The following is a 20657-nucleotide window of genomic DNA, read 5'->3' on the forward strand; positions in this document are numbered from 1 at the left end:
TATTTCCTAAATCATTCTGTACTTTACATGCCTCTCCCTGTTCCATACCACTCTTGACTTTGCCCTGGGTTACATGTACCTTCTTCCATTTTATATAAATTCTAAGTTAAATCGAATCTCCTTGGAGCGCTCCCTTTGTCGTCACATCTCAGTGGCTTTCTTCTTTTATTGCTCAGCAGGCTCAGTCTCCATGTGCTGTCTTTCCTGTGGGTAAGCATTGCCCTCTCCAGATTGGTATTTTAAAATTATGTTCACTTAACTGATTTCACACACACACATACAAAATCTCTCCCACCTGAGTAGAGAGGAGGAAACTATCTCACTGGAAGGGTCAATTTAGCAATGAGAACCTTGGGCAAGGGCATGAAAGAAGCACTCAAAGGGGGAGAAAAAAACACAAAAAGAGTCTTCAGGTACATTTCTGATCTGTGGTAGAGCACTCCGAGCTTGTATTGGTCCGATCAGCCAGAGTCAGATACACTGTGCTTTGATTCTTTTGGTCCAACCAACCATTCAGGGTTGATTAAGACAGAATCTATCTCGGGCACGTGAGGTGTTAGCTAACAGCCAGACCTCCAGCCATACCTTGACTGACTTCTGTGTAGCAGAAACACGGCAGTGTCAACTGGACTGAATAAACTTTAAAGGACGGCCTTCTCCTCACTCCTTCCTGCTCTCTCTCCTATTTGCTCTTTCTCCAGTCCCTGCCTATCGTCATCCTGTCCTCCTGGTCCTTTCTCTGGGATTGGGAGCATTGCATCTTTGAATACCCTGCCATTTGGCTCGATTTCCCTGTTGGTTGTGAGGCTGGGTACCCAGAAATATTTCAGGGAAGTGGCTGCCCAGTTGGGCAGCCGGGCAGGGCAGTCTTCTCCATGTGGAAGATGCCTCAGGGTCAGTGCAGTTGCAATGTCATCCAAATTCATGGAGGCTGTTTGGGTAAGACACCTAGTGCTGAAGTAGAAGCAAAGGGCTGTGAGGGGAATAACCAGCCTGAGCCGTCACATATTTGTATGATAATTGTGTCATAAACACCCACCCTGGGAACAGCTCCCCATGGAGGAGAAGGGTCTCTGGAACTTTTGCCCACTTTTCCTTAAGTGAACTAACCCTTTCTTCTTTCTTAGTGTCATGATTATCCTTTTCAGTTACCCCTCCTTCCCCTGAACTTTAACTTAAACCCACCCTGTATCCTAAGCCAACCTGTCTTCTCCTGGCAACCAGCACAAAACATGTTTATTCTCATCTCCAAGGGCTTTTGTCTCCTTTGTTTGGCCTGTCCTCATCTGTCCCTTCTTCGTCTCCATATCTATATCCTGCAAGAGACCAACTCAAGTGCTGCCTTCCCCTTATTCTGCTGCACTGAACACTGTCCCCTTCAAGTGCTGCAGCTCTCAGACTCTCATTAAAGCTACTGTTTAACAAGGATGGGACTGGACTTCAGATTACTTTGGTATAAGGAACAACCCCTGTCAATAAAAGTTACTACCTTCCCTGCAGCTTCTAATCTTGAGAGAGTTGCCTAGAAAGTTGAGAGTTTAAATGATTTTCCCAGGAACATACAATTAGCACATATCACAGCTGGACCTTGAATCAGGTGGGTCTTGAATGTATCAGAAGTTGACTTTTCCAACTCTGAAGTCAATTTTCTATATATTTTCTATATATTTCTATATATTTTATTTAATGTGATTTTATAATTTTTTGTGCCTGTAATTTCCTTCTGGAGGGCAAGAGCCACCTCTTCTCTTGCCTACTTCTATAACATTAGCACAGAACAGTCCATAGTCAACAAAGACTGGTTGGTGAGAGTGGAATTCATTCATTCACATATCAATAAGTTCTATATTGGACACCCTACAAATTGTTCACCAAAGCTGGTCAGGAAGCCATGGATTCTCCTGGGGGTTTCCTGTTCTGAAAGCCATTCATGGAGTGAGATGATTTTTCTACATTGCCTGCTCTCTCTCCCAGATGTCCCTGTTTGTTTATTTTCACACTGATTTTCTCTCTGTGGAGAGACAGACATAGCCAGTAAGGGGTCCTGTCAGCTTGGGACTGAGAGAGAAAACTGCTTCTCACTTGTACTTAATTAGGTACTTGTCTTATCTAAACTTGGAATCACAACCAGCCTAGCACAGAACTCTTCTGAGAGCAGGTACTTATTATTATTTTTTTTTTGGACCTAATCTAATTGAATTGAATCGAATCGAACCGAATTGAATCGAAAGGTCTCCTGGAAGGTTAAGATCTAAGATTTGAGGAAATGGTAGAGTAGGATCCCCATAGTCAAGGTGAGGGCTTCTGTGATTTTCCTCCCCCCTCACCTGCCTTGTCGATGTCTCTATTTCTCTATTTCTTTATGTTTCACCCATAATTCTCTTGGTATCTTTCTTTACCCTGTCCTTTTTTTTTTAAGTGGATTGCCTGGTTGTATCTCTCTCTCTCTCTCTCTCTCTCTCTCTGTGTGTCTCTCTCTTTTTCTCTCTCTCTTTCTCTGTCTCTTTGTCTCTGTCTCCTTCTGTCTGTCTGTCTGTCTCTCTCTCTCATTGTCTGAACAGCTGTCTTGGGGTTGCTCCCTAAGTGACCTGTCTCCCACTCTCCGCACAGGTTTTACTGGGACCTGACCATGCTGCTTCTGATGGTGGGGAACCTGATTATCATCCCTGTGGGTATCACCTTCTTCAAGGATGAGAATACAACACCTTGGATTGTCTTCAATGTGGTCTCAGACACTTTCTTCCTCATTGACCTTGTCCTCAACTTCCGGACAGGCATTGTTGTGGAGGACAATACGGAGATAATACTGGACCCTCAAAGGATCAAAATGAAATACCTGAAGAGTTGGTTTGTAGTGGACTTCATCTCCTCCATCCCTGTGGACTACATCTTCCTTATTGTGGAGACACGCATAGACTCTGAGTTCTATAAGACGGCGCGGGCTCTGCGCATTGTCCGATTCACCAAGATCTTGAGTCTCCTTCGCCTCTTGCGCCTTTCTCGCCTCATCCGCTACATCCACCAGTGGGAGGAGGTGAGTCAGGGCCATCATGTGGCTGTCCCCGGCCAACAGAATGAAAGTAAAGTGTTATAAGGAAAGAAACAGTAGGAGAACGTAAACTATCAGAATAAGACATGCTGATTTTTATTTTTTTTTTCTCCTTTATTAATTGGCTTTGAAATCAGAGTACACCGATACCTGTTTAATTATGAGCAAGTCACTAGGTTTCAATCTGACTTGGAGTACTAAGAATAAGGACCTTCAGCACCTTCCTTTGGACAGCTCCGACAACCATCAGCATAGGAGATAGGAAAGATGAAGGGAGATCATTATCCCACAAATGGAAATAAAAACATAATGTATATTTTCCATTTGGTCTGGCATCCAGGGAGGCCATCTCCCTATTCATTATGACCACATTGTCTCTTTTCACATACATTATTCCATTTAATATTCATAACAGATTGTTTTCTCTTTTTTAATACTGAAGAAACTGAGGTGGTTTATTTGTCCAATGTCACACATGTCACCAAGGTCTTCTGATATTCATAAGATCAGAGTTTCATAGATTTAGAACTGGAAGAGACCTAAATGGCCATCTAATCCAATCCCCTCATTTTACAAACCAAATCAATCAATCAAGAAACATTTATTAAACACCTATTCTGTGCCAGGCTCTGTGATAGATACTAAATGAGGAATCTGTGATTCTGTGATATCAAATGACACCATGATGACAGATAGCACCAGAGTTACCAAGGTAGAGACAGAAGTGAGATCTGAACCCAGATGCTCTGCCTCCCAAACCAATGATCCCTTCCCTGTGCCATGTCTACTAAGAAAATATTAATAATCTATATTATTTATATAACACTTTATGGTTTACAAAGCATTTTAAACTTATTATTTCATTTGATCCTTGCAACAATCTTGAGAAGAAAAGCCAGTAACTCCTTTTTATGGATAAGAAAAGTGATATCAAGAGAAGTTAATTGGTTTACCCAAAGTCAAATGTCTAAGGTAGGATTTGAACTCAGACCTTACTGGCTCAAGGTCTAACACTATATCCACTATGTCATTTAGCTGGCCCTTCAAAAAGAAATGGCTAGGTAAAAAATAGATAGATAGATAGATAGATAGATAGATAGATAGATAGATGTCTTTATTCATTCCTTTGCTCGATTTTCCTTGGACCTGGCTGATTACTTTTAATCAGTCTACCCTTACGGTCTGGTACCAGCAATTCTACTTTTCCTGTTAAAACCATGAAAATGCCCAAGATAATGAAAAGTGGCAGAGTGTGGTACAAGCTGCCTGTGCCTCTGGCTAAATTAGTAAACCAAAAATAGAGGAAGCAAAGGTTGGAGACATATTTCCTTCACCTTTGAGCCCTTGCTGATAATAATGGCTTATTTTCTGCTGTAAAGAAGTAGTTGCTATCTACCTCTCCGAGAATGTGAGATGGTGAAGCATATTCTTGCATTTTCACAGGGTCTACAAGTCTCATAAAGGGAATAGTGGTACTCCCTGGAGTCTCTCTTAAATATCTCCTTACCATTATTACCCCATATTGCTTATTCCTGTTTTTACTATTATCCTCTGGACCTCTCTCCCATTCTATTTCTTATCTTACATTTCCAATTCTTTTTTCCTTCCTAATTCTTTCATCTTTCTTATCCCCCCACTTTTCTGTTTCTATCTTTCTCTGTCTTTTTCTCACTCTCTCCATCTATCTGTATAACCTAAACACACACACACACACACACACACTCTCTCTCTCTCTTTGCTCCTTTGGGTTCCTCAAAGAAATAAATAAATAGTTGATGTTGTCACTCATGGAGGCGACACCTCATAGAGGCCCAAGCCCTCCCAGGTCAAGTGTTGAAGGGCTCAGCTTCCAAGGGCACCACTATCATGTATGGGACATGGTCACAGAATGTGCATGCTAGAAAGGACCATAGAGGCCACATGATCTGATCTCATGTTTAGGTGACAAGATTGACGTCTAGAGATATTAAATCATTTGCTCAAATTCATACAGCCACGAAGTGATAAACTTGAACCAGGTCTTCTGATTCCAAAGTTAATGGTCTTTCCACTATATCATACTGTCTTCTTATTTATCTACACCTCCCACCCATCCTTCACTTTCCTGATTAATCTTACTTGTATGATCATGAGAAAAGATCAGAGGCAATGCAGTACAGTGCTCTCATTCAGAGATTCTGAATTATGTTGCCCTAAATAAATCAGCTGTCACTAAGAACCAGTAAGTCCTTCTGATGAAGCTCCCTGTCTCCCTCTATCAGCACCCACCCTTCCTCCCCTTCTCATCTGCTATACTTCCCTTTTCTATTCCTCCTTTCACTTCCAGAGAAGTCTTAGGTGTTTTGTCCTATAGGCACACAATGAATTAATAGCAGATTTGGAACTCAAAGAGATGTCTTTTGTTTCATATATGGGAATATTTGAGGATGGGTAGAGGGAACATGTGTGCAGTGTTTCCTGACCCTCAGGAAGAGGAGATCTAAGTTCCTCTGGGATGAGACTGGTTATTGGTGTAGAAAAGAAAATCTTTGTATCTATGAGATGAGGGATTAATGGACAAATGAGTAAATGAATGAATGAAAGAGCAATATATTAAGTACTTACTCTGTGCCAAGCATTGTGCTAAACACTGGAGAAACTTATAGAAAAGTAAGACAATTCCTGCTTTTAAGGACTTCATGTGCCACATGTAGGGGATTTTCACTTAAGGGAAAATGGAAGAATCCAATTTCCAAAGGGTGGCAGCTTTGAGGAAGATGAGACCCAAGAGTGCATTTTTAGAGTACATTGAAAGATTGGGCACCACCTGGGGGCCTGCAGGACAATGACAGCACAGATGGCGGGCTCAGTGGTCCTCCATCTTACTGGAAGGATTGAGGTTGGTTATTCCATCCTCAGCTAAGTGGCATTAGTTGCTGTGTCTGCTTAGCAAGATGGAGAGGACTTGGCTAGAAGAAATTAGCCTATTATCACTTAGAAGGGAGTATATGAGGACCTAAGGGTTGGAGCGGAGCAAGGGTTCCTTCTCACACAGATGGGGATGGGGCGTGGGTCTCAGTGTTCAGTCAGATGGGGAAAAGAAGAAAGGAGTCTTTAAAGGATATTTAGGATATGAGCACTCCATTGTGAAAGCAACTGTTGGGTCAACTGAGTCTTGATGAAGAAGAGAAAGCCAGTATGTATAATATACACTTGTACTAACACAGATGCATGTGCATGTGTATCAACATAGTATTTGATCGTGTGTATATTCCTGTGCCATAAAGTTTTATTGTATTGCCTCTCAGAACTATCATGAAGTTGACCTTGTATTTTTTAATTCTGAGCCAGGAAAGTGGACAGTTCTGGCAGGTCTGCCATATTGGAAAACTTTCAAGCATAGGCCAGTGACAGTCCATCTGCTGTTCCAAGTCTGGCTAACTGTAGAGTTGTGCATCACCCATGGGCTAGTAACTTGGTGATGGAGCCTGTTTTGGAGCAGCACATGAAACAAAGGAAAATTTAGAATGTGATCTCACAGCATCTCAGAGATGGAAGGACCTTAAGAACAAAGTGTTCCAACCTGCTCCACTTTAAAGTACCCGATGACAGGTCACCCTGCTTTGCTCAAAGACTTCTAGTGAAGGGAAACTCACTATTTCCTGAGGCAGCCCTTTCCACTTCTGGGTAGTTTTAATTCAGAAGTTCTTGCTCTTTTTTTGTTTCATTTGTCCTTTGAGAAATCTAGTGAATTCTTTCTCTCCCTTTTCAGAATAATGTTGTAAATGTACAAAATACATAGTCAAATAAAAAAGGCCAGTAAAGTTGAAATATGGTTATCAATTTTTTTTAAGTTCAGGGACCCCAGATTAGAGACTCTTCTTCCAATTTCTAAGAAGTTATTCTTAACTTCAGTCCCCATGACACCCTATTTTTTCCTGCAATGATAATGACAGGTAGACATCAAAGGAGAGAAACTTATTAAGAATTTCATGATTTTTAGATCATCTATAAACATGAACTTAGCTTTTGATCTTCTAAGTATGAGATCTTTATCTGGTGGTCAGTGAGATCACAGACCACCAGAAGACCTAATCCCATATGTGTTGATGTTCTCACCATAAACAAAATATGACAAAATAAGAAGTCACTGCTAAATCAAAGAATGGCTCCCAGGTTCTCCTTGGAAAGACAAATGAAAAAGTTGGGTAAATTGGATTTATTTAAAAGCAAAAAAGAAATATGATTTCCTGGGACCTTTGGTCATCTTGGATTTGCAGGGCTCATGTCAAGCATTTGCAAAAAAACCCAAAAAGCAAACCATAAAAACAACTACAGTTGATATGCAACATCTGTTACAGAGGATGAGGAAGTGGAGAAATTCTATAAAGGACTTATTAGAACCCTCCAAATTAAATTGTTATATATCTTAATACTCAGTGACTTTGCTGAAAGAGTGGCTAGAAGGGAAGATAGCACAAAAAAGTTGAAAAATATGATTTGGCAATAAGAAACAAAAAAGGTCAAGAGCCCAAAGACTATTAGATTATACAGAAGACTTGTATGATGAATATTTTTTCTTTAAGACGAGTCATGTTGCTCTGGATTTTGAAAACACCAAAAAAAAATCACAACAAAAAGAAATCAATTCTATTTCTATAGACAAAAATGACTGGTTACTGATTGATTTTCAAAGCAGTTATCTGTGATCTCTTAGACTATCATCTTGTTAAAGCAATGATAAATCAATACTAAAAGAAAGAATAAAAATGAGAGGCCATAATGTCAAATTAGGACAACTATGACTTGGCCATCAAGATGTTGGGAAATGAATAAAAGAATAAATACTAACAGACATTTCCTAAGGATCTTTATCTGGTATAAATCAACACAATGAGGAGAGCCAAAAGACCTGGAAACCATCTGAGCCAATTCATGAAGGAAATCCTTAATAAATGGCAGCCAAGAGCTAGAATAGATTAGATTAAAATATAAATTGATTTGTATAATTTCATGGACAATGATGGTGGAAGATTATTGCTTTATTAAACAGTGAAAAGCATTTCCCAACTAGCTCTCAAACTTGTCCACAGAACCCATCTTCATCTTCCTCATCTATCTTTCATAGGAAATTTGACCCAGCTCTGGGACCTTAGGCTCTGAGAGGTGAGTTTTTACATTATTTTGCATAGAACTAAGCCTTTTTCCTAGGAAATTTCCAACTATACTGCTAGATACCTATTGTCGCTCAACCTTCTGAATTCCCTTTTATGTGTTGTCTTTTCCCCTTAAAATATAGACTTCTTTAATGGAAGGGACTATTTTGTTTGCTTGTGTTGATATTTCCAGTACTGAGCACTATTCCTGGCCCATAGTAAACACTTAATGATAGACAAGTAGGTAGTACAGTAGAGAGAGTGCCAGGCCTGGGTTTAGAAATATTAGAGTTCAAATTTGGCCTCAAATAATGTATTAGTTATATGACTCTGAGCAAGTCACTTAACATAGCTTGCCTCATGCAAAATGATCTAAAGAAGAAAATGGCAAACCATTCCAATGTCTTTGCCAAGAAAACCCTAAAAGAGATCAGAAAGAGTCAAACGTGACTGCAATGACTGAACAAAGAAGCCCTTAATAAATTATATTAGCATTCAAATTTGCAGAAAACTTGCTGAGAGATCTAATTAAAATCTTCCTAAGGGCCTTTAAATTGGAAGAAGGGCCAAGAAACAGAAAATGGAAAAGATCTCTATGGATTTGTATAACTCTTTTTCTTTATCAATAACTATAACACTGGTTTTAGATTCCTGATTTTGCTTTTACAAGAAGGAGAGGCAGGAGGGGGGATACTAAAGGTTTATAAGGTAGCCTTATCTTGGACCTCATTATTCCCCTAAATAGGTGACAATAACTTTTGTCCCAAATTTCCCCTTTTCAATCAATTTTTGAGAAAAAAACCTGCACATGCATTGAAAGTATCTTTAATGAAGGTAGATGAAAGCTTCTTTGTAGCTTTTCACAAATGATAGGATATAAAAGATTGAAAGGTATTGAAGGTGCGGGATTAAGTTGTATTCACTGTTTGTTGGCTATTAAAAAGTATTTGATTTGGTAGGAAAAACATGCACTTTTGAGACTCTTGTCCAATAAGATAGTTCTCATGCATGTCAAAATCATACAAGATTCCTTGTAAAATGTAAAAGCATAGATAATGTTATTTGGCCACCTTCTGATTACAAATGTCAAGCAAGACATAAAACAGCGGACATCTTCCTATTATGTTTGCTCCAGTCACAGAGGATGGTTTGTCCAGAATCCAAATAGGAGAGGGATTCCCTCTTAATAATGAGGTCTTCCAGAAACCCTTGTGTGTTGATTGATCGACTGCCATTGTTAGCTGATTTTATCAAGCCCTGGAACACTGTCATGTCTCTTAAATGAGATCCTTAGTAAGTCAAAAGTAAGTTTAATTCTTCATAGAAGAAAAGTCAAGTGGATCTAAAGAAAGCCCATTGTACAGATTGACAACTCTTAGAGCTATTCTCTAGATCTCTTTGCAGCATCCAACTATGTTGACCACTTTTTTTCTCCTGGATATTTTCTCCTCTCTGCTTTTTTATGAACTCTACTCATCTTTGTTTTCTGCTTTTCTGTATAACTGTTCTCTCTCAAATCTCCTTTGCTGGATTCCATGGCCCTTAAGTTCCCTGAAGACTCTCTTCGGGGCCTTCTTCTCTTTTCTGTCTGTCCTCTCACTTGGTCATCTCATTAGTTCTCATTAGTTAAAGATCATTTCTCTTCAAGTGATAAATGATTTCCAGATCTATTCCCTGACACACATTCTATGATCCATCACATTGACTTAATACTGGCTGTTTTCTCACTCCATTTCTGATCACCATGCCTTTCCAATTGCTATCCTCCATATTTGAGATCTGCTTCTTCCCAAACTCCAATTCTTAGAATCCTGGCTTCCTTCAAGACTCAGCTTCTTTCTCCAGGAAATCTTTCCTGGTTCTCCCAGCTACTATCACCATCTCTCTGATATTCCCTGCCCTCTACCCTGTATTTATCTTGAATGTTCTGATTTATATGTTGTGTCTTTAATTGAGAAGGAAGTTTCATGCAGGACAGTGTCTAATTTTGTTTTTAGTTCATATCCTCATCATTTAGTACAATGTCTGGCATATAGTAAGCATTTCATAAATGCTCTTGTTTGGTTGGTTGGTTGATACGGAAGCAGAAGAGGATTGACTCCAAAAACAGTCCTCTCTTCTCCATACCATTTCCATGAAAGGACTAGGACTAGGCTCCCATTCTTTCCTGGGCAGAAATCCCAGACCATGTATTATTATTGGGCTGAGGACAGAGATAGGAGACATAATGACTGAGTGGGGAGCTCCCACAGCCAGGCAGTCTGGTTGGTGAAGTGCTTGGTTCTATATCCTTGATAAGCCGTTGGGTGCTAGAGAAGCTACTCAAGTCTACTGGGACTGCACAAAATTGGCAAGACCATTTCCACACTCATTTACTCTAAAGATGAATGTGGTTCCTGTTGCAATTTCCCAAGGGGATGAAGTTCTTTCTAAACATCCCCATTTTCTTCCTTCCTTTCCTATTTAAGATAACAGCATCTCCTTCTCAGCCCCCACTGTCAGAACCCAACCAGAAAGAAATCAGCAATTAAGATATGTTAGATATGGAATAAATGTTAGAGACCCACTAATTGAATCCCCTTCATTTCACACTGGAGGAACAGGAGACAAAGTTGTTAGACCAGGTAAAAAGAGACACGAACCAGGATTTGAACATAGTCTAAGCCAAAGGCTTTGTCTGCCATTCTTTGGAATTAGAGGCTGGTCCGTTTCATTCCTACCTCTCTCTTTAAGCCTGCTGCCCAGATGTTTTGCCTTCCTAAGCAGCTGGGCTACAATTATTTCCCCAGAAATCATCCCAACAAGAATTCCAGGACTCTTGTGTCTTAACTCTTAGGGATGGTCCAAATAATGACAATAATACTCGATGTTCATATAGCAAAAAGGTTTATAAACATTTCACTTGTTCCTCATACAATCCTGCAAATGCAAGGATTATTCAATTGTTGCCATCCCCGTTTTACAGATGAGGAAACTGAGGCACAAGCCATTAGGCAACCTGCCTTTGGTCATATGGTCAGTGACTGACAGAGGGTAGGTTTAAGCCGACTGAAAGGCCAGTCGGTAACCACCATACCACATTGCTGCTTGTTCCTTCCAGTTTGGACATTTGGTGAGTCTGTGATACTGAGGGAGATCCCCTCCTTGTAGCTCTCGGAGCCCCTCCAGACGGGCCGGTTGTGTCCCCTGCTTCCACTCTGGGGCTAAGCTTTCCTTGGAGTTGCTGCCTGCTTTGGAGGCTCTCACGTGGCCAGGAATTGCCGGCTCGCTGCAGTCCAGGCTGATTACATCTATTGCTTCTCCCTTATCTTCTCAGCGGCCAGCCACTCTATCCTCGGCGGAAATTACATTGCCCGAGCCTGGATTGCTCTTCACAGAGTTCTTTGTCACCTCGCGCTCTGCTGGGCGATGGCCAATCACTGCTGATGCTTCTGTGATTAGCGCCAGTATCTCATGGAGCTGCTTCCCGGCCCTCCGGGATGGAGAGAGGGCTTCCCCTGCCTTGCTCCCTGTTACCCCCGGACTTCTCATCTGCCCTAACTTCAGCCCTGCAAGGGGGAGGCTCAGCCCTCTTTGTCTGGGGCTCCTGGAACTCCTGGATTCCCAGGCACCCTCCTCTGCAGCCTGCCTTGGCTATTGACTTAATTGAGTCCTTTTCCCTCCATGGCTGTCTCCTCTATACAAATCTCTCAGGCTTCTTCTAGCATCCTATGACTTTCTTTAGCTCTGATTTCACTTATTTGTGAGAGAGGAAACTCTCCCTCATTGAATATCAGAACCTTTGTGCAAACTTAGTCTTTGAAAGTTGTCTGTTGTATCGACAGGGTCACACGGCCAGCATGTGTCAGGGGTAGGATTTGAACACAGTTCTTCTGATGTTGAAGGCAGATTTTTCTGCACTACACTATTCTGTTTCTCAAAGTTCTGTGATAATGTATATAAAAGCACTCCAAGCCCTACAGAAGTGGCAGCCTGTTTGGGGGGCTATAGGGAGAGTCAAGACCTATGGTTTTATGGGTGGAGGGAAATCCAGAAGAGAAAGTCAAGATAAAGTCTTGTAGTTCTTAGTTATGTTAGTGTGATTTGATGTGGCGGAGCGTGTTTAGGGGGTTAGTTGGTGATAAGTTGTCCGGGTCTCCCAGTGAGTCTGGGGAGAATAGGGCTAGAGTAAGGAGTATGAGGAGTAGGAATATTAAGCCAAGAGCTCTCTCCCCAGATATAATTTCACAACTTTTCTGCAATTTATAGCCCTAGAGGATTGTCTGCAATTCCCATAAGGCCTTGCTCTTTTGCAGAAATTATATAGTCAGTCAATAAATACTGATTAAGCACCTCCTGTGTACTAGGCATTGGGGGTACAAAGAGAGACAAAAGACCATCTTCATTCTCACAGAGCTCTCGGCCTCACATGGGAGACAAGAAGCAAACAGATCTGAACAAGAAGCTGCATTCAGTATTCAGGTGGGCTCAAATGGGAAATCATTACATGAGAGAAAATGCCAGAACTCAGAGGAGCGGGGAAAGGCTTCGGAACAAGACGGGTTTGGGCCGGAACTCGGAGGAAGCTGGGGAAGCCAGGAGATGAAGACGAGAAGGGATAGTGTCCGGGGCAAGAGGGAACAGTCTGAGAAAGGGCCCCGACTGAAGAGGGAGAAAGCAGAAAAGCAAGGAAGCCTGTGTTACTGGATGAGGGTACATATAAGTGGTGTGTGTGTATGTAATATGTGCCCATGTGTATATAGTGTGTCTACTGTAGTATGCATGTCTGTATATATAATGTGTGTTTAGTGTGTGTGGTATGTGAATAAGTAGTGTGTCTCTCTGTGTTATGTGTGTGTAGTGTGTCTCTGTGTGTAGTATGTGTATCTGTACATGTGTAATATAGGGGTGTCTGTGTTGTGTGTATCTGCGTCTGTGTGTTCTGGAGTACATGCATCGTGTGTGTGTCTGTAATGTGTGTGTCCCTGTGTATATAATGTGTCTATGTGTAGTATATATATATATAGTATGTGTGTCTATATATACATTGTGTCTGTTTTTGTGTGATCCGTGTATCTGTCGGGTGTGTCTATGTGTATTATGTGTATCTGTATGTATATAATATATATGTATCCATATTGTATAGTGTGTATGTTTATGTGTGCTCCTCAGTGTAATGAGTGTGTGTGTGTGTGTGTGTGTGTGTATCTTCTCCTGAGTGTACTATGTGTGTAGGAGGGTGTAGGAAGACTGGAAAGATAGGGGATCGTAGGCTCTGAAGGGTTCTGAATGTGGAACAGGATTTGCACTTGATGCTGGAGTTGATCAGGAGCTCCTCTGACTTCCGAAGGAGGCAGATAGCCTGGAGGAGCCTGTGCTTCAAGTGTGACTTTGGTGAGTGATTGGAGGGTGGGCTGAGTGGCCAGCAGACCCACCAGCAGCCATTGCGATAGTACTAGCAAGGTCAACTCTGCCTTTTCTGGTGTTAATGGCCAAGAATAACAGGAAAGACTTGTCCTGGAGTTATTTGACTCTTGGAGGCTAAAATTTCTTCAAGAACAAATAAATTAATTTCTAATGGTGAAATTTGGGGTCTTACTGTTGCCATTTGGAGGCAGGGGGTCCAAAGAAATTAATTTTGACGTGAATTTTGGGGTCTTATCATTGTCATCCTTGCCCTTTCTGCTGTGTTTCAAGCTCCCCTCCTGGCACTGGGCATTCCATGGGGCCCTCCAGCCTCAGGCCTCTGGCTTTTGGTTTTCTTCTATTGGGCTTTTTGGGAATTCAGAACTCAGGTTCTCTTGAGGTGCAGAGAGAATCATGGAATATTTCTGGGCTTGTCTCCCTCCCTTCCCCTCTCTTCCTCACATGCTGGGTACTCCCATCTCCCTCGTCTCCCCTCTCCTCCCTCTTCTTGCCCTCCCTCTGTATTGGCGAGCTCTCTGGACTCAGGATGCTCTGTGGTCGCCTGAGGTGGGCGTGGGAGGAGGATGGAGTCTGGGATAGCACTTGCTTCTCTCCCTTTGTTCTGGAGTGATCTAGGTCAGCTTCTTTCCTTCACTGCCTATCCCCAGCAAAGCTCCCTTTCCTCCCTCCAAGGGTGTGAGCTTGTTAGAGGCTATTAATGGAAACTGCCAATTGTCCCCCTTTGGAAGTTCCTGCCACCCTTCCCCACCAGCCTCAGTCATCCTAGCCATTCTCCCCTTCTTCCTTGTGGTGTAATGGAAGAGGTCCTTAAACAGGGAATCGGGAGATCTGGGGCTAGTCCAGACTCTACCACTGACACCAAGGCTCTGGGCCAATCCTTCCCCTTATGACTTCAGTCTACTCCTGGATTAATTGAGAGGATGGGGTTAGCTGATCTCCAGGTCACTTCCCATTGCCTCTCTAATGTCTTGTGATTTTTATCATCAGTAGTGGCCCATCTCAGCTGAGTAAGTGAAGAGATCTTATGCAGGATGGGAAGAACAATTTGAATTAATGATAATTCCCTCCCTTAGAAATGAATGCTTGTCTGTTGGTCTCAGGGCTGGTTCTCTCTGTAAGAAAAAGTCAGTTGACCCCTGACCAGAAGATCCAATCTATCAATCAACAAAGCTTTATTGTATGGCTACTATTTACCAGGTCCTGGGGATAACAAAACTGAAACAGTCGCTTTGCCCTCATCCCCAGCCTTGATCCCAATAGCAGCAAACCAAGATCCATGATTCCAAATAAGTCTGTGGGGATTAGGAACTGAAATTTCAGGCCCATTGGGCTCAGGATTCGGTGACACATTGTATGATCAAGTTCAACAAAGGTATATTACATGTCTACTATTAATTATACACTAGGGCTTTAAAAATATCAAACTTGTGATTTTGGGGGGTGGGGAGCTCTCAATGAGGGACTTCTTCTATCAGTTCATGTTGTCATCTTTCCCACAATTCAGTCTTCGATGCATGATTAGAGGGCACTGAGAGGAGGCTCAGAGAGTAGGACATGGATAGGACATAGAGTCTCCAAACTTTCCCTATGATATGAGTTTGCCACTTAACCCCACTCATGTCTTGAAAGTGCTTGGTTTAATATAAAACTTCATTTGTAACAGCAAGCCCCTTCTTTGTGTCTTAGCAGTAGATTTGTAGTAGAAAGCTCTAGATTTGGTCTTTTGGGATCAAGCATGGGCAAGGCTCTTAATTTCTTGTACTTTGGTTTCCTTATCTGTAAAAGGGAGCTATCTGTAAGGGAGCTTATCTCACTGGGATTTTGTGAAACTCGTTCTATAAAAAGTAATATTTGCCAACTAAATGAAAGTAGGTCTTGGGGGAAAGAATTGCTTTCTCTAGAGAGTTGGCTTAGGACCAGTTCAGGCATCAGGAACTCCAGCCATCTGTCTGAAGTTTGCAGAGGGGAAGGAAATGGGGTATAACTAGATAATGATCTTCAAAAGGAAAGCTGAACTTGAAGGGATTGGGCACGAGTTCCCTCCACACCACACTTCCCAGACGCAGCCTTTGCTTAAAGACTTCCAATGAAATGGAACATCATGGAGGAAGTCATTTCTAAACTCTTTGGGATGGGTCTATCTCTTTAGAAGTTTTCTGGACATCCAGCCTGAATATGCCTTTTTGAAAATTACTCTAGTTTCTGTGGTTAGACACTGAAATACAAGAAGGGCTGGACATGGATAGAGGTCCATGTGACCAAGAGGAGGACAGTTAGGGTAGTAAGGGGGCCTGGGTCCTCCTCTAGAAGTAGTTTTGCTTTGTTTCTAGTCAATCAGAGCGATGTCTCCTATCTAACCACCGCCATAAAAAGGAGGTTTTAATAAAGTATAAAGAGCAGGGCAAATATTTGCCAAGTACAGCTGATACCCAAGCGTCCCAGTGCCTGGATCCACAGTGGGGGTTGCCCGAGGGTTTGCATCTTCTCCTGGCAACAAGGAGCTATGTGCTCAGCAACGGTTCCTGGCATCCTGTTGGGAAATTGCTATGAGCATCTTCTGGTCAGCCTCACCAGAGATATATTCTTCTTAAGCTCACATCATCCCTGACTTTGTCTTTCCTGGAAAAACCACCTTGATACCCAGAATTGTCTCTGATGAGCAGAAATCTGCCTTCCCATCACACTCAGGCTCACCATCATCACTCTTACCTTTATCAGTGACAATATCATCATAATCAATAACTGTCATCACTTAGATCATTTACTTTTTTCTATATTGTCTACTCCAATAAAAGATGAGCTTCTTAAGGACAGAGACTGTATATTTGTTTTTATTTGTATCTCTGGCATCTAGCACAATGTTGCCATGATTGTTCAGTCATTTTTCAGTCATGTGTGAGTCTTTTTAATCCCATTTGGGATTTTCTTGGTAAAGGTACTGGAGCAGTTTGTCATTTCCTTCTCTAGCTCATTTTACAGATGAAGAAACTGAGGCAAGCAGGATTAAATGAACTCAGATATACACAGCTAGTAAGCAATGGAGACTGGATTTCAACTCATGAAGATGAACCTTCCTGATTCTAAGTCCAGTGCGCTACCCCCTGTACCACTTAACTGCCCTACCTAGCACAATACTTAAATATTATATATATATACATATATATATATAATTATTATTATTATTTTTAAAAAGTGGTGTCACTTTGACCACATTTGGATTCTTGTCTCCTCCATTGCTCTTTATCATCTTCAGTTTCTTATTCACTGGCTACCTCTTTGACACCTACAAACTTGGCCAAGGATCCTCCATTCTTTCAAAAAATTCATTTGCTCCTGCTATCCCCTCAAGCTTTCACCTTTTACTTCTTTTCATGAACTCCTCAAAACTCCTAGGAGAGTCATCTATACTTATCGACTCTATCTTCTGACCTCCCACTCACTTCTCAATCCTTTGCAATCTGGTATATGGCCACTTCACTAAAACCACTCTCTCCAAGGTTACCAGCCACTTAGCTGCTAAATCCCGTGGACTTTTCTCAGCCTTGATCCTCCTTGATTTCTCTGCAGCTTTTGGCACTATTGATCACACCTTCCTCTTGGATAGTAAAAGGCACTTGATTTCTATAACACTGCTTTCTTTTATACCTGTCTGAATAGTCCTCAGTTAACTATGATGTATTATTATCAATGTCTCAGCCTTTAAGTGTGGAAATATCCAATAGCCATGTCCCAGCCCTTCTTTTTTCCCTGTATAAACTCTTTCAATGATCTCATCAGCTCCAATGGGTTTAAATATCATCCCTCAGCAGATGATTCCCAAATCAATACTCTATCCCTCTTCACTTTCCTCAGCTTCATTCTCATTGCCAGCTGCCTGCTGGATGGATATTTCTTCCTAGGGGTTTCTTAGGCATTTTAAACTCAATCTGTTCTTGAAAGATATTCTTTATCTTTTCCCTTTACATATATATATATATATATATATATATATATATATATAAAACATACATATTACATATATATCTTTCCCTTAAGTCCCCTTTATCTGTTTTTAGCATAAGATTTTACTGATATCTTTGTTTTTACAAAACTTTATTTTCTATAGTGCCTCCTGTTCCTCCCAGAGATCCCTTGTGATGCAAAAGAGAAAGAAAAAAAGAAACCATCAAAAACAACCATCATATTAAAAAGTCGACTGTTATATACAGTATCCCATACCCATGATTACTTTTGAAAAGAGTTGGGAGAAGTTTTTTTCTAATCTTTCTTTTGGGAGTTCCAGCTAGGTCATTGTAATTGTAAAACATTTAAATTGTTGCAGCTGCTGTTCTTTTCAGTTATATTGTTGTAGTTATTGTATGTAAGGTTTTCCTGGGTTTCCTTGTTTCCTTTCTCATCCATTCATATGTCTTTCCATACTACTCTATAGTCATCATATTCATTATTTCTTTTTTAAAATAAATTTTCAAGTTATATTTTGCTCTTACATTGACATGTTTTCTCCCAGTATCCTTCTGCTACCCCTTCCCCAGAGTGCCATTTCCATAATATTAAAGGATAAAAAAGAAAAAGTGAAAAAAAGAGGAAAAGCAATCAACAAAATTAGTTAATATATCCCAAAAGTGAAAATACATGCAGTATTCCATACCTGTGACCTTTTGTGTCTGTAAAGCCTGTTTCTTCAGATTTCTTGGGGCCATTAAATTGCTTTTTGCTCATTTTCAAGTGGTTATTCTTTTTATTTATACGATTGTTAATAAGTTGTAAATTTTGGCTTTGTTTACTCTGCATTACATAAGTCTTTTTGTTTTCCTCTGTATCATTTATTAAAGTACAGTAATATTATATTAATATACTATATCATTATATTATTATATTATATATTATTATATCATATTAATATTAATATCATCTTACTATATCATTTAAAATATATCAACATACTATATGTAACTTGTTTAGCCATTCTCTAATCTGTAGGATTATGCTGGTTTTCCAGGCTTTTTCCACCATAAAAGTAATACCTTCTTTTTTCATTTTGGGGATCTATATCTATATCTATATCTATATCTATATCTATATCTATATCTATATCTATATATAATATATAGATATAGATATATGTTTAGCAGTAGATTCTCTGGGCCAAAGAGTATGTTCATTTTAGTCCCTCTCTGCATGATTCCAAAATCATTTCCAGAACAGTTGGAAAAATCCACAGCTCTATCAACAATGCACTGGGTGATCGGCTTTCTACAGCTCCAGTGATATTGACTATTCCGATTTTTTGATCAATTTTCTGGCTGAGAGATGAAAACTCAGGGCTGTTTTGATTAACATTTTTTGAATTAGTGGTTTGGAGCACTCCATGTAGCTGTTAATATTGTACCTTTCTTCTTTTGAGAACCGTCCATGTCCTCTAATCACTTATCTATTAAATGGATTTTGCTATATTTCTGTAAATTGATTATATATTTTGAATTATCAGGCCCTGGTCAGATGCAAAGGTTTTCTTCTCAGTGGACTGTTTTCTTCTTATCTTGGTGGTATTAATTTCATTTATGCAAAAGCTCTTTAATTTCATGTAATTAAAATTATCTTGTATTTCACATAATTTGATTATAATGTAATCGAAACCTCAACCCTAGATTATCCTACCATCTGCCTCCCTCACTCCTATCCGTGTGTTGCTGAATGGGCCGGGAGGAAATCATGGGACTCTGCTTACCAGGCGAACTACAAAGCTGTGTTAGCTGCCTGAACTGGACCTTTACTGTTGCAAGAGAAACCTTCTATTCTTCCCTCACTGATTTGTTATTCCAACTCTTCTTATCTCTTTTTAAGCCTTTCATGGCATCCTTTGCTCATACCCTCCCAGCTGAGGACATACACTGAAAAATATTGAGAGTCCCTTTTTTCTCCTTCTCATCCCATATCCTTCAATCATTTCCTCTCATTGTGCTTCAGTCTTGATAAAGAAATGGCCTTTATCCTAACCAAAGCCAATATCGCTACGCGTAACTTTGATTCCAGTTTTCCTGACTTCTCTAGCAAATTGCCCTAACATCATTCCCATCCTTGTTCTTATTTTTAATCTATCTTTAAATTTGTCTTTTCTACTTCCCACAAACATGCCTGTATCTCCCTTCATTAAATCCTACTCTCTCCCCATTGTATCCTATCTCCTTCCCCTTAATGGCTAAATTTCTTCAGAAAGCTGTCCTCAGAGCTTTCATGTCTTTCCCTTTCACTGGCAAATCTAATGACCTGATCTTTCTTAATCTCTTTACAATATTTACATCCTTGATCCCTTTTCCCTCCTGGAAACTCTGTCTTCTCTAAGTTTTTATGATTTTCTTCTCTTCTGTTTCACCCACTATCAGACCATTCCTCAACTTACTTTTCTGGTTCTTCAGCCATGTCCTGTCCTAACTGTGAGTGTTCCCCCCCAAAGCTGTTTCTGGGATCTTTCTCTATAAATCTGCCCTACCTTTTTAGTTGTCTCATCAGTTCCAATGAGCATCTTCATAGAAGATGATTCCCAGATCTAGAGTTCTACCCCTGAGTTCCAATCTCTCATAATCAACTGTCTCTTGGATGTCTCTAACTAGATGGCTAATGGTTATCTCAAATTTAATGAATTTAAAGCACAATTCATTATCTTTCTTAAAACTCTCTCTCTCTTAGAAGCTTCCCTATGATTATCTAGGACACCCCAATTCTACCAATGATCCAGGCTTGGGACATTTTCATACTTGATTTTTTACCCTTATTAACCTTACAAATCAGTGTACTCCCCAAGCTCCTTCACAACTCTTACATATGGTTCCCTTCTTTCTCATTCAGCCAATCTTAGTTGCCTTAGTTCTGACCCCCAATACCTTTCATGTCAACTGTTCCAATAACTGGTCTGTATGCCTCGGTCTCTCCATTCTTCTGAGCAGCCTTGACTCAACTCCCAATGTAATTTTTCTAAAGCATATGTCTGCCCATATCACCTCCTGACTTGAAGAGCTTTAGAGGCTTCCTATTAAATCCAAGATCAAGTATAAATTCTTTTGTTTGGC

General features: G+C 40.5%; 1 protein-coding gene across 1 annotated transcript in view; it reads left to right on the top strand.

Annotated features, from left to right (window-relative positions):
• Nucleotides 1-20657, top strand: part of HCN4 (hyperpolarization activated cyclic nucleotide gated potassium channel 4) — a 119691-nt gene that overhangs the window by 51440 nt on the left and 47594 nt on the right. Inside the window, exon 2 of the mRNA XM_074296247.1 lies at nucleotides 2611-3034. Coding sequence (XP_074152348.1) covers nucleotides 2611-3034 — 424 coding nt within the window. The remainder of the gene's footprint in view (nucleotides 1-2610; nucleotides 3035-20657) is intronic.

The sequence above is a fragment of the Sminthopsis crassicaudata genome, chromosome 2 (assembly GCF_048593235.1).
Source record: "Sminthopsis crassicaudata isolate SCR6 chromosome 2, ASM4859323v1, whole genome shotgun sequence".
Lineage (NCBI taxonomy): Eukaryota > Metazoa > Chordata > Mammalia > Dasyuromorphia > Dasyuridae > Sminthopsis > Sminthopsis crassicaudata.